The sequence below is a fragment of the Alexandromys fortis genome, unplaced genomic scaffold (genome assembly GCF_014885135.2).
Source record: "Alexandromys fortis isolate MF-2015 unplaced genomic scaffold, M_Fortis_MF-2015_v1.1 scaffold_118, whole genome shotgun sequence".
Lineage (NCBI taxonomy): Eukaryota > Metazoa > Chordata > Mammalia > Rodentia > Cricetidae > Alexandromys > Alexandromys fortis.
The window spans coordinates 4,200,808-4,216,064 of NW_026068010.1; the positions used below are offsets into that span (position 1 = coordinate 4,200,808).

General features: G+C 43.5%; 1 protein-coding gene across 4 annotated transcripts in view; it reads left to right on the plus strand.

Annotated features, from left to right (window-relative positions):
* The window catches only part of Fry (FRY microtubule binding protein), a 390,417-nt gene that overhangs the window by 223,406 nt on the left and 151,754 nt on the right, over positions 1-15,257 (plus strand). For all 4 annotated transcript variants that reach the window (XM_050161917.1, XM_050161914.1, XM_050161915.1 and 1 more), the window contains 4 exons: positions 1,912-2,002; positions 2,218-2,297; positions 2,413-2,493; positions 11,685-11,853. In XM_050161917.1, coding sequence (XP_050017874.1) covers positions 1,912-2,002; positions 2,218-2,297; positions 2,413-2,493; positions 11,685-11,853 — 421 coding nt within the window. The remainder of the gene's footprint in view (positions 1-1,911; positions 2,003-2,217; positions 2,298-2,412; positions 2,494-11,684; positions 11,854-15,257) is intronic.

Consider the following 15,257-nt stretch of genomic DNA (forward strand, 5'->3'; position numbering starts at 1 on the left):
GTCTATATATACATATATATATTTATACCCTCGTGTGGAAGCATGAGGACAGCTTTTGGAAGACAGCTCCACTGCTGAGTCTGGGAGTCAAGCCTGGCTTGTCAAACTTTCACTTGAAGCAGGCAGTGTGGAGCCACCATACTTTTAAAGGACACTCAAATCCTCACATCCGTCTGACAAGAGAGCGCGCTCACTGCTACTGTCTTGAGAGCTTTCTTGCTCTTGATTTCAGACTTCCCATTCCCTTCTTGTGTGCGCGCACACACACACACATACACACACACACACACACACACACACACACACACACACAGAGAGAAAGTCTCCCTTGGGGAATCCTCTCTTTTTGAATGTAGCTATGTACAATGTCCGCTCCCGGCTACAGCCGCACTTCCCAGGCTCTAGCTCAAGTGGCTCTCGAAGGACGTTCAGATGGATTCGTCTGCATTCGCCCTCCTGGCCAGCTGCTCATAAGCGATCTGAAATGATTTCCCTTCAACAAGTAGAAACCATAGCTTTCCTTCGTGGCTTCCTTCTTAACCTCACCAAACTGCTCGAATGTGCCTTCCCACGGTCACGGGCACTTCCAGAAGCCTGTGGGTGCGCACGCGTGTTTGTGTATGTGTGTATATACATACATACATATACATATACACCCACGTCTTTTTACTCCCTCATGCCTAAAGATAAAAGCATTCCATTCTTAAAATTCCTTCAGCTTATTTGGAAATGCCCTCAAGGAATGCATACCCTGCCCTCCTCAGCAAGTATGGACCCCCTTATGTGTTTAGATTACACTAAATACTGGACATGCCTGACCACCTCAAATCTTCATGTACCTAATGTTGACCACCCCTAATCGGAAAAAAAATCCAAAAACTGAAATGCTCAAAAGAAAAAAAATGTTTGATGCCGACAGGAAATCAAAGGTAAAATGGCCCCACAGCTGGTCTCATGGACAACACAGGGAGCATGCTCAGCACATTCTAACTGCTGTCAGGCTCCAGAGAAGGTGCTCGGGAGACACAGTGGATTTCATGGCTAGCAAGTGGCAGAGTCATAGATGGAGACATGGCTAGCAAGTGGCAGAGTCATAGATGGAGACATGGCTAGCAAGTGGCAGAGTCATAGATGGAGACATGGCTAGCAAGTGGCACAGTCCTAGTTTTCAGTCTGGACCCTTTCACCCCACAGTAACTGTAGCCGCTGCCACTGAGAGATGGGGATGCCAATCAGTTTCAAAGAGTCCTCAGCCAGTACCAGAAAGCCAGAAACTGGGACAGAGATGCCACCTTGCTGCCCTTGGCCTTCCTTTTCCATGCCCAAACTTTTGAATGGGCGTAAATGACCCCACCTCTCCTTTCCCCTTCTTCTTCCAGCTCCCTTTTGGTCTGGCTTCAATTCCTTCCCCTTGGCATTAAATCTCGTGATGAAGGGGCCGCAGGAAAGAACAGGAAAGCTCTGCTGAGTCCCTCCATCCCCGTGGTCTTGCTTCCATTGATGACACACTAGCTTCTTACCACTTAGTTCACTTCGTGAACTCGTTCCGTCAATTGCATCACTACATTTTGTCCCCAGATCCTTAGATACATGCCTTCACTGTGGAAACCGTCTGCTGTGTGAACTGTATTTTATGGGCATTAGCATTCCTGGGCTGTAAGAGGACTATAGAAAAGTCCAGAGAATGAAGTTAGAGACGCACACACAGCTACTTCAGTTTATGCAGCTGGAAATTTTTAAGTCAGCTATTCTGGCTTAAATTGGCCCAGTGAGCCATCCTAGGCAGGTAACACGTGACCCCATTCTAACAGGAAGGTTTGTGCTCCAGAGGGCCTGAGAGCAGTCTTCGGAGAAGTATTTCACCCTAAAAGTGCCTTCAGTGCAATTTACTGTGCCATTTTAACTTTGCAGTGATGAACAGCAGCGAGACTATTTGATGGAGAGACGGGACCTTGCCATTGATTTTATTTTCTCTTTAGTGCTAATAGAAGTTTTGAAACAGGTGAGCAATTCATTTATTATAATCTCTTTGTTAACTCTTTGTAACACTGAGTGCTAAAGGTCTGAGTTTATGGTCTATGAATTCCAATACGAGGCAATGTGAATCCTGTTTATTGATTGCAATGAATCATATGTAATTAGTAGAATCACCATTATTGATAGGACATTTAATAATCCCTTCCGAATTCAATGCCATCTTCTTTTTTTTTTTCTCAGATCCCCCTTCATCCTGTAATAGACAGCTTAATACATGACATTATTAACCTGGCTTTCAAGCATTTTAAATACAAAGAAGGGTAAGATGGTTTCTCTCCCTGGGGTATTGACAAAGTTGAGTGCTTAAAACTAAGTTAGCTGTGTGATCTTTTCTGGGCACCAGATCCCTGACTTGTCAAATTCTGTTTCTCTCAGGTACCTGGGTCCCAACACTGGCAACATGCACATCGTGGCAGATCTGTACGCAGAGGTCATCGGAGTTCTGGCGCAAGCCAAGTAAGGGACCATCGGAGGCCATAACGTAAAGAAGCATTTGCATGGGAATTGGCATTGGTTTGAGTATTTGCGCCCATCCTGAAGCTAGCTAGAGCAGTGATGTGCCCATCCTGAAGCCAGCTAGAGCGGTGTGGTCCTTAACCTGTGCATAGCCACCCTTTGGGGTCATACAACCTTTCATGGCATCATATATCAGATATCCTGCATATCAGACATTTACATTATGATTTCTAACAGTAGCAAAATTACAGTTATGAAGTAGCAAGGAAAATAATTTTATGGTTGGGGGGGTCACCACAAAATGAGGAGTTGTATTAAAGGGTCCCATTTGAAATGCTGAGAACCACTGGACTCCTTCAGAGCAAGTTCAAGTGAGCTGTTTCATGTTGGCAGTTGGGCCAATTCCCAGCACATCTCAGGCCACTGCTTCCAAGATAAAAATGGACCTAACCAAATTGCTTTTCTATTTGCTCAGATATTACAAAGATGTTTATTGGCTCTTCAAGTTTTTTTTTTCTTCCAGGACCAGATAGTTGCAATCTATCTTCTGTAAATGGGAAAATCGCATTCTGCAATGTCCCTTTTTACTACAGACTTTGCTTAATTCAACTGAGCTAAAAATGCCCCAGACATTGTCATGGAAACAAGTCAGGGGGGAAATTCTCATTGCTAAATTTATCTGGCCCCAGGATGCTACTTAGCAGGCTAGAACAGAGCTGTGTTAGACTGTGAGCAATGATGAACGTATTCCAGAAGTGACGTTACACCCTACTCACCAGCCTTCTTTTTATACAGCCCAGAGGCAAGTCAGCCAAGATTCTGAATGTCTAGATTAGGTAAAATGAGCCAAGGACATGGTACAAATTCAGGCCACGCAAACAGCGCGTGGCAAGTGACGCCTCGGTCCTTGTGAAGCAAAGCTTCAAGAGATGGAATTCTTTTTTTTTTTTTCCCTCAAGACAGGTTTTCTCTGTGTAACAGCCCTGTCTGTCCTGGAACTTGCTCTGTAGACAAGTCTGGCCTTGACTCAGAGATCCGGCCTGCTTCTGTCTTCTGAGTGCTGGCTGAAAGGTGTGTGCCACCACCAGGCAAGATGGAATTGTGTACGCCCATACAGTCGTGCACCAACCAACCCTCATCCAGGAGCCTTCTCTTTGCAGTAGATGACAGTGAATACAGGGGCCCACTGCCTAGCCGATGTAGACCTAGGAGAGCTTAACTCCAGATGAGACATCTCTAAGGGTCAGGCAGCATCCAGGAAGAAAGGAAGAATGATGGTTAAGAATGGGAGGTGGTGAAACGGTGTTTGCTGGACATAACAGGACTGTTGCACAGTGAGCTTACAACAGCTGTAGCCCTATGCATAAGACCTGTAGAAGACCAATCAAGTCCAAATCCGAGCCCGGAATGGGGAGAACTCCCCTGCCATGAACTCCCTCCCCTGGCCGAGGCATTATTAGCAACTGATGGCTGCTGGAGGAGAGAGATTCCGTTTTCTTCAGGGATATGGGACTGGAGGGTCTGTCCATGTCTTAGTAGATGGTCCTCCCCCCACTTACGTGCAGGCAGGGCTACGTGAGCTCAATGGGTTTTTAAAAAGAGCACATTAAGTTGGAAAGGAAAAGTGGGGAGAAGGCGGAATAGGGGATAGAGAGTTGGAGGGGTGGGGGCGGGGCTGTATCAAAACAGATTATATGCATGTATGAAGTGCTCAAATAGTAAAAAAGGTCAAAAAATTAAAAAATATCTTTAAAACATTATACACTCATCTAAAAAGGAAAATACTTAGCATTTTCTTAGTACAGTTGTCCTTGGTGTGTGCACTTCAGTTTGGTCCCCTATACTTTTTCCCCATGGTATCAAAATCTGCAATGTTCAAGTCTCCTGTGAACAATATATCATATAAACTCTGTTCTTCCTCCACTTGGTTAAGTCACATCTGGGTAACCTATAACCCCAATACCACTTGAATGCTGAGGAAACAGTTAACACACTGCATTGTTTAGGGAACAGTAAAAAAAAAAAAATCCACTCCCACCCCACCCCAGAGGAATGGTTTCCTCACTTAGTATAGAAATACATAATTTATCAAAGCAAACTTTTTACATAGTCTTTACTATTATTTTACCAGGGGATACAGACAATTGGCAGGAGTCGATTCTCTCCACTAGTGGGTCCTGAGAACTGAACTCAGGTCATCAGGCTTGGCTGCAAGCACCTGTACTCCCTAAGCCATCCAAAACATTTTCAAATACTTACACAGAAACCTCGCCAGGTAAAAGAGATAAGACCATATATGGAAAATAGTACTGCCCACAGCATGCATTGTATGATTCTTTCCACTCTGATCCGTGTTTCCTGCCCACCCAAATGACTTGTTTGTTTTCTAACACAAGAAAACATCCGTGTTAGAAAGTGGAGGGGGAACTCCCAGAGGGCAAGCTGCTGACACAGGGAGACGTATCAAGGTCAAAGGCAGGTAGCGACAATATAGAACCAGATAGAACCAGACAAAGTATACATAAGAATAAAATGGCAAGGACTGAAGAGCTGGAGGACCTGAGTTCAGGTCCCAGCATCCACGTGGCTGGCTGACAACCACATTTAACTACAGTTCAGGGGAATATAACACTGTCTTCTGGCCTCCTTAGGCACACAGGCACCGACAGCCATCTTGCCTGAGTCTGGAGTATACTTTTTAAAAAGGTCTATTATGATAATTGTGGTTCATGAATCACTAAGGAAAAGAGAAATGATACATCTTAGAAAGATTTCCATTTAGTTGAGTAGTGAATTAACTGCCATTAGACTGAACAGAGCTACAATTATCTGGTAATTAATCTCTGTGTACCTAGAAATGGTTTTTCAAAGAAGGCATTACTATGTGTATTCACTCATTCATCGGACTCTGATTACCTCAATATTTTTCCTTGTGATTATCCTAACATAATTCTCTCATAATTCAGGAACTTTAATATGCTAGCATAACATAAAAATACAATTTTACACTTCTCTTAGTTTTAATGAATAATACATAATACTGGATATTGTCAATGACCAGCCTTAGTTATGTGAACTCAGGACAAGGTGAAAAGTGTTGCCCATGCCAAGTATGATGGCTCCAACCCAAAACTCAGGGGACTAGAGCAGAAGGGTCACTGCAAGATGGAGGCTAGCCTGGACTACATAGGAGGCTAGCCTGGACTACATAGGCTTCAGACCAGCTTGGGCTATAGAGTGATTTCTTTCTCAAAAACTGAGGGGAAGAGAGGGGCAGGGGAATGAAAGAAGAAGGGGGTAGGAAAGAGAACAAAACCTCCTTCTAATCAGCAGGCAACATCCAAAGATCACAACAATCCCAATGCCAGCTTAGAGGTATTATTGACAGAGATTTCTGTCCCGCCCAGTCCCAGTCATTCAGTTCCAAAGAAACACACAGAGGCTTACATTAGTTATAAACTGGTTGGCCTATTAGCTCAGGCTTCTTATTAAATTAGCCAATAATTCTTGTCTGTGTTAGCCACATGGCTTGGTACCTTTTATCAGTGAGGCGTTCTCATCTTGCTTCCTCTGTATCTGGCTTCCTCTGTGATGACTGCAGACTGACTCTTTCCTCTTCCCAGAATGCACCTGTTCTCGTCACCCTGCCTCTAATTCCTGCCTCACTATTGGCCAATCAGTGTTTTGTTACAATATAAATGACAGGGTACAAGACCATTGTCCCACAGCACTTCCCCCCACTTTTTTTTTCCAAAATAAGAGCACTGAATCTAATCTCCTTTGTTTCTTTTTTTCAGACCATTATCCATAATAACTTGTAACCAACACTCTAAACAAGATCACTATAGCATATTCCTAGCAAGCTCTTACATATCAAATTAACCCATTTCTATTATTCTGTATATCACCACAAGGCTGTGGCCTACTGGTACAAGTTCTAGCATCTTCCTCCTTCAGCAGCTATATGGCGTCTCTCTGACTCCACCTATTCTCTCTCTCTATCTCTTTCAGCCTGGCTATATTCTGCCCTGCTATAGGCCAAAGCAGCTTCTCTTTTAACCTATGGTAATAAAGCATAGTCTTAGCAATCAGAGGGGAATCCCACATCACATGATTGCTTCAAAGATTCATAGTGGGTTTTCTTTTCTTCTATACCTATGAACTATACATTTTAAAGTAAAGGCTTATCTTTATTTGTGTTTCTTTCCTTTTTCTAATGTATGTGGGTGTCCTGTCTGCATGTGTGTGTATGTACTATGTGGCATGCAGTACATATAGAGGCCAGAAGATGGCACTGGATCCTCTGGAACTGAAGTTATGAGTGGTTGTAATCTTCCATGTGTGTGCTGGGAATTAAACCCAGGTTCTCTGTAAGAACAACCAGTGCTCTTAACCACCAAGTCATTCCTGCAGGCCCCTCTATGTCAGTTTCATGGAATACCACAAATGGGATCATTGTTTAATTATTTTATATGCTAAATACAGCACTAAATGAAGTATTAAAGGAAAGATTATAGCATAAACAAACTGTATCTCTAAAAATAAAATTATTATATAGAAAAATAGATTTTAAGTGGAAATATATTTGCAGGTTACTTTTACCCTAAAATAACATGTTTATGCCATGTGGAACTTTTCACAGTAAAAATAGGCATATCTATTTTTAAATGAAAAATAGAATTTTAGCCACCATCTCATTATAGTATTGACGTACTGAGTTACATAAGCAACCTGCCTTTTCCTAAGTCTCCTTGTTTTAGCTGTGGCTTAGTATTAAAAGACTAAATATTTAACTGTGGGCCTTTTCTATGAGAAAGGCCTGTGTTCATCAGAAGCGAGTTGATATTAATACCATTCCAATTTTGAAAAATGTTCTAACCATGTTCAGTCTATAAGACCCTTCCCAATGACATCTTGGGGTGCGCGTACAAGGGTGGGCACAGTTTGCGCGTGCCCACCTCCATGTCAACAGACTCGCCACTCTTAGGAAACCAGTGCACTCAGCAGAGTTAGTTTGTACCTAACTGTGTGCCTGACCTTGTGGAGCGTGGGTTCAGCCAGAGGTGTCAGACAATAAAACGCTCAAGCAAAGAACTGTGACACATTCAAGTTGGGGGCCTCTCTCCCCTACATCCCCATCTCCATTTCTCTTTCTCTTTCCTTCCTTCCTTTCTTTTTTCATTCCTTCTTTTCCTTTCCTTTCCTTTCTTCCTGTGGTAGTGGGAATTGAACCCAGAACCTCGCATATTAAGCAAACAACTGACATTGAACCTAGGTCCTTAAGCATGCTAGGTAAACACTCTGCCCTGATCTCTGTCCCAGCCCTCACTTTGTTGATGATGCTTGCTGGCTGGCTGTTTCTTTTGAAACAGGGTCTCTCTATGTTGCCCAGGCTGGCCTGGAACTCACTCTGTCTCCCTATCATCCTGCTTCAGCCTCCTGAGTAGCTGGGGTTGTAGACCTGTGCCACAGGCCAGCATGCCATTTTCAGATTTCTATCTGTGTTTATTCAGACAGTCATTGTTCCAGCAGTCGAGAAGAGTGTCTCAGGCTGTCAGGTCAGCCCACTGCCAAGCTTTTACACACAGCAGGCTAGGCAGTTGTATATCAGTATGCTGGGGGTGCCGTAACAAAGACAACACACGAGAGAGCTTTGCTGATAGACTTTTCCTAAGAGCAGCCCGTGGCAAGTTCAAGGGCTTGGCAGGGGTGGTTTTCCTGTAGAGACGTCGCGAGTTGTTGTTGTTGTTGGTTTCTGTCTCAAGACAGAGTTTCTCTGTATAACCACCATGGCTGTCCTGGACTTTGCTCGTGTAGACCAGGCTGGCCTTGAGCTCATAGAAATTCACCTGCCTCTGCTTCCCCAGAGCTGGGGTTAAAGGTGTAAGCCACTACCCAGTGAGAAAGTCCCTTCATTGTGATCTTCTCTGCCTGTGCTATAGTCCAATTATCCTGTCTTTAAAACATCCCAGGCATACTGAGTGAGGACCAACCCCAGACACTTAATCTAACCTTCCCTCTTCAAAGGGCCTGTCTATGATTTGGGGGGAGGGGTGTAGGGGGACAGCAAAATAGCCCATAATATTAAATCTAGGCAAGGGTCAGAGAATATATTTTTAGTAAGTTTTTAGACCATGCCACATAGAAACACACTTTAAAAATCCTGGATTTAGCCTTACTGCGTAGCATGGGGATTAAGAGGAAGGGCCTGAAGTCAGCCACAGCCTCAGACACCAACTCCAGTATCCATCCATCAGCAGTGTGGCTTTATGAGGTTTTAAAGTCTTGATATTTGGAAAGGCTACAACTGTCCCCGTCACGAGGCTGCCCTGAGGATTAAAGAGCAATTGGAGTGCTGTAGAGTCCCCTTAAGATGTCCTTCTGCCTCTAGGATCACCATTGCCGTCTTAGTCAACATACATGTCACATGTATGTGACATAGAAAAGGATGATGTTATTGGAGTTTGGAATTTATATTGAAAATGTTTAGGAATACAGTTTTAAGTTTCCACTCTAATGGGTGTTACCTGACACCAAATCAAACTTTCTAAATTTAATAAAATTTACATTTTATTCTTTGCTGGTACCCTCATCCGAAAGACAAAAAAAACAAACAAACAAAAAAAAAAACACAATTTTACAAGCCCTGTGATATTTTTCCTTGTAGAGCATAACACGACTAATGTTTCCTCCCTGATTTCCACAGTATTCAGGAAATGTCACCAGTGGCAAGAATGGCCGGTTTGGAGTGTTGTCTTGAAAGTAGATGGTTCATAGAAGTCCATAAAATGCCACCACAGGTCAGGAAGGAGCCCGGAGCTATGGCACCAGCCTGCTAAAGAATATCTCGCTCGAGAATGCGTTCACATCCTCACGTAGCCTTGAACGGTTCTGCGCTACTGCCTTTGTGTAGCAGACATACAGAAAGCCTACAAACTGTAAACTTTGTTAAACCACGACAGGAAGAACACTGTGCGGCCGGCGCCCGTGTCCCTGCGCCCGCTGCCTCTTGTGTCCTGTAATTTCTACTTCGAGACAACAGTTGTTCTGAACCAGTAGATCCTGTTACAGTTCAGTTTTCACGGTCACGGTGGCCCTTCCTAAGTGAGAGCTGCTACACTTTCTGTCCTCCTAGCCTTAAGAGTGATTCTATTATTATTATTATTATTATTATTATTATTATTATTATTATTATTACTAGATGTAGTGTGAATTCTAATTGGTCTTAGTAATAAATGCCTGGAGTCAGATATTAGGAGGTAAAAGCTGAAAGATCAGAGAAGCAGAGCAGCCAGCCACTAGTTCTTATTGCTACAAAATCCTCAGACTGAATGGAGCATCCTGTCTCTACAAATCCTCAGACTGTATGGGGCATCCTGTCTCTACACATCCTCAGACTGTATGGGGCATCCTGTCTCTACACATCCTCAGACTGTATGGGGCATCCTGTCTCTACACATCCTCAGACCGAATGCTCTGCGCTTCTGTCTCCTCCCTGCTTATATTCCTTTCTCCACCCAGACATATCACTGTCTCCACCTCCCTAGTGCTGGGATTAAAGGGTTGTGTGATCCCAAGTGCTGGGATCACCTTTATATGAGCTCTGTTTCTCTTTTAGATGAATTCAATCTCATGTAGCCTAGAGTGGCCTTGAACTCACAGAGATCCACCTGCCTCTGTCTCCCAGAATGCTAGGGTTAAAGGTGTGTTCCATCACTGCCTAGCCTCTGTGGCTAACTAAAGGCTTAGCCCTGCATTCCGATCTTCAGGCAAGCTTTATTTGTTACAGCACAAACAAAATCTCACCATAATTATTATTATTGATTAAAACTTTGTTATAAAGAACTCCCAAATAAAAAACACCAAGTACCAACGTGACCAACATCTGCACATCCCAGTGAAGGTCTATACATTTAGAACAGCCACTGGGAAGTTGTAGAGCATCCCGCTGGATGTCACACTTTCAAGCGTGTTTTTTATGTACATATTTACCACCAAAGTCTGAAAAATCGGTGACACGGTCAGGACTACAAAAGCAACTAGCTTTGGGTTTTTTGTTTGTTTGTTTGTTTTGGTTTTGGTTTGGTTTGGTTTTGGTATGTTTGGTGGAGACAGGTTCTCACTATGTAACCCTGGCTGTCCTGGAACTAGATATGTAGACCAGGCTGGTCTCAAACTCATGATATCCTCTTGCCTCTGCCTCCCGAGTGCTGGAATTTAAAATTGTGCACCACCATACTTGGGTCAAACAATCAACTTTATATCCTAGATTCATTTAAAAAACCCAAATGATATTACAGCTGTAATTAGTATTAATTTTCCTTTTCAACAATGCTGATAATTTAAGTAGAGAATGGAGGCTGTATCTTTTATATCTGTCCCATTCACCAGCTCAGACCCTACAAGCTCATGCATGTAGTAGACAGCTCATTCCTATTTTGTTGTTGTTGTTGCTATGGTACCAGGGAGCCAGGATTTTGCATCCCCAGTAGTTGGTTCTTTGAAACAGTCTTGCCATATAGTCCAGGCTAGACTCAAGCTCATCGTCCTCCTCTGACTCTGGAGCGCAAGAGTTGTAACCTTCACCCTTCCTCTCAGATACAATTTCAATTTTCCCACTGCTAGACTTTCCCCTCAACTTAAAAATATATTTTTTCCATAATCATTAACCTAAAATTATACAAGAACAACAGAAAACGTCAGCAATGGAAATTGGGTTATTTTAGGCATTATTTGGGATACAGATCCAAAAAGTATTTGTGGTCACTGTCAGAAATAGCTGATCCTGTAAGATGCACTCAGATGTTCACTCGTTGTCAGACACTTCAGGCCCTAGGGACCTGCGAGTAATTTGATGGTACCTAAGCCTGAGAAAATGGAGGGGTGTTTGTCTGTTCAGGATGCTCAAGTTAAGAGCTAAGCCATCATGAGAGGGTTAAACAGCAACGTAGCTCAGTCAGAAAGACGTGTGGAGCGTCTTATTGAACAAAGGGAAAGACGTGTGGGACATCTTATTGAACAAAGGGAAAAGGAGCCGGTTGGACTCTGTCAAATCCTTATGATCTGATGGCCATTGCACTTCACACGAGTTGAAGGGCCCCGTCACTGCATCCAGTCACTCTTGGATGCTGGAGGCTGTCATAATAGTGACTTTCTTGACTGTTACTTAGTAATCTCTTGTGTTTTCTTAGGTTCCCAGCTGTCAAGAAGAAATTCATGGCAGAGCTGAAAGAGCTGCGGTACAAAGAGCAGAGTCCCTATGTGGTCCAGAGCATCATCAGCCTGATAATGGGGATGAAATTCTTCCGTATTAAGATGTACCCGGTAGAGGACTTTGAGGCATCCCTCCAGTTTATGCAGGTGAGGTCCCTGAGCCACGACTGGTTACCTCGTGAAGTTCCCTCCAGTGAAATACTGCGGCTAGAATGTGAAAAACCTACACAGGCAGCACCCAGCACCGGAGGTGTCAACACACACTCAAACTTCTCGATGTTACATCCTGATACACGCTCAATAGAAACCTCATTTCTCATTATAGAGAGTATTTTCAGTATTGAAGGTTGACTCTTGGGCCTAATTCATGCTAAGCGACCTCTCTACCACTGAACTACAACCCCAACACTTTTTTTTTTTTTTTTTGGATTTTTGAGACAGGGTTTCTCTGTAGCTTTGGTGCCTGTCCCGGAACTAGCTCTTGTAGACTAGGCTGGCCTCGAACTCCCAGAGATCTGCCTGCCTCTGCCTCCCGAGGGCTGGGATTAAAGGCATGTGTCACCACCGCCCGGTTTAACCCCAACACTTTTTAAAATTTTATTGTATAGCTGGGTCTCTCTCTTGGTTAACCAGGCTGGCCTCAAACTTGCAATCCTCCTGTCTTGGACTCCCAGCTCATATTTTGTACTTGAATCTTTCACTTGCTGGTGCTAAGCTTCTTGTGATGCTCAGACGTGACAGTAATGGCATTTTCCAGGTCAGCCACACAGCCACCAAGGAGACCAAGCACTGTGCCGTGGACTCTGCTGTCGTGGAAAATTAGGGGATTTAAGTGAAGGGTCCTTTATGATGCATTCCACTTACATTGAATGTATTGGTACAAACATCATTATTAAATCAAAGAGTATCTGCAGTTGACAATACACACACACACACAGAGACACACACATAATTCTACCTTCTAGGTAAGTCACAAAATACCTTGATACCAAATAATCAAGTTCCCAAATTTAAAATTTCATTTTAAAACTTGCAAATCACCTTGGGAGTAGGCTGCACCGTAGAATTTGTTTTTGGTTGGCCTTTCCCTTTCTCCTTCACCCACTGACTCTGTGATTAAGCCATAGTTGATCCTTTGACTGCTTAGTCAGCAATTCTACGACTATGTTGGCCATAGTGGCGTTAAAGGGTAAGGATCTTGATGGAGGAAGAACTTCTCTGTACTTTGAATGGGAGCCTTAACTTTGGATACAGCCCCTTCCCCCAACTCATAATGGTGTTACGTATGAGACTTTAGCAGAATGCTAAGAGATGAAGGGAAACCGCCATATCTGAAGGGATTTCTCTGCTGCTTCTGTCATGTGGTTTGGTGTTGATCTTCCTAGAGAGTTGAGATGTTTGAATCAAGAGTACAGACTGTATGGCTTTGGCTTTGTAGTTCCAAAGGCCACAGTCAAAAAGAGACAAGAGCTATGGGTGAGGACATGGGGAAGCTGGAATCCTCCTGCAGAGCCAGCGTGAATAGCAAACAGCATAGCCGCGTCAGAATGCAGTACAGCTAGCCTTCCTGTTAGAAATAAGTCCAGGGTGACAAGACACTGCCACTCCAACAGAAATGTCCAGATACGGCAAAGCTTGATCAAGAGGGTGCTGTCTGAAAAGCAAGTGCATCTGGTCTTTATTCTTACACAGCTGGTGACTATGTCTTCCCCACTGGCTGAAGTCCTACATCACAGTCTTTCACTGTGAGCCAGTTTTAAAAGAATCAGCAAAGAAAATGAGGGGGGAAGGGGCCAGCCACTTTAACCCTTTAAATTCTGAAAATAAAAGCAGCATCTTTGGGTAAACAAAGGTTTTATGGGGGGAGTAGAGATCAAAACATTTGCATACAAGATTAGGTGATTAAAGAAAGATATTAATTTGTTGTGCACACAAATTTTGTAGCATTTGATAGAAAAGACTCAACGTTTATCACATTCCAGTGGTTAAAACTAGAACTAACCAGTTGATCGAGCAGATCCATTCCTCTGCTCATATCCAAGAGAAGTAAAAATGCAGTCCACACAAAGGCTTGAACACAAGTGTTCATAGCAGTATTTTTTTAAATAGTAATTAAAATTTGGAAGCAGTTCTGAACTGGTAAATAGCTGAAAGAACATAGTATTTCCATGCAACATGGTCATCGTTTAGCCTAATGAATGTCACATGTCTGCTGCAACATAGGTATAACCCTCAGAAACATGCTGAGTGAAAGAAGCTAATGCTAATTCCAGAGATGGGAGGAGAAAGATAGCCAACCCAGCTCATCATGGCCAAATTAATTACAGCAAGCTTTTTTATTTGTGTACCCAGGCTGCCTCTCTCTAGGGTCAGCATTGGATGTGAGGAAGACAAGATATTTATAGCTCAGGGGTAGGGGGTTTCCCAAGGGGGATTTGGTGGGCAAAATAAGTGGGGTTATAGGAGCAGAACCTAAGTATAACAAGTTAGTCATAATGACCTCCTGAAACAAAGACACGATTGCAAGGTGGTCGTAACAAGGTAGTCATAACAAGAGGTAGTCATAACAACCTTTTGAAACAAAGGTAGGGTTACAAAATGATTTGATAACTTTTCGAAACAAAGGCACGGTTGCCTTTCCTGGGACAGGCAGGTACAGAACCATTTGTAGTTAAGGTTACAGGTGGGGCAGAGCCCAATCCTTGAGAAATAGATTTAGTCATAATCAGGGTGAGTCTAGTTTATCTTTACTGTAAGATGACTTTCAAGCCTAGGATGGAGGCCGGTTCTTCACTAGGCACGAAAGGCCATGTACTACATGAGCCCATGTCCCTGCAATGTTCCTGGTAAGCACGGCCACAACAGAATGTATCCTAGAGTAGCTAGGTTGCCTAGGTAGAGGACCAGAGTGGATGCTGAGATTGAGAGAGAACGCCAAGCAGTCTGGTTTCCTGCGGGGTGGGGGTTGTCACTTGTAGGTTTGATTGTAGAATGCGAAGACAGATATAAATAGGGAACAAGCTAAGACTTAAACACTGTAAAGCCGTGAGTTGCCTTGGTGTGAGAACCATATCTCCAGAGAGCTACCCCACAGGATGGGCGAAGGAGGGGTGTCTGCTTCTTCTGCATCAACCTTTCTGAGTTTGGGTTCAGGGCCAGGCTCTCTTAGCACCTCCTGCACTCCAGTCTCAGCTACCTTATTGGCAAATTATGGTGTCTCTAACCCTAAGGAGCAGCTCTGAGGTGCTTTCCAGAACTCAGTGGCTGTCAGCTATTACCTTGTTCCATCTCAGTTAACAAGGCGCATATCTGCCTAGAGTCCCAGCACTCAGCACTCGGGAGGTAGAGGCAGAGGCAGAAGGATGGGTTTGAAGCCAGCTTGGTCTACAGAGCAAGTTTCAGGACAGCAGAGCTACACAGAAAAATCCTGTCTGGAAACAAACAAACAGCAACAACAACAAAAAAAAAACATACTCACAAAACAGACAACCAAACAATACACATATCTACATACCTGAATGCCCAATTGGGAGATCTCTTATGTACCTGTA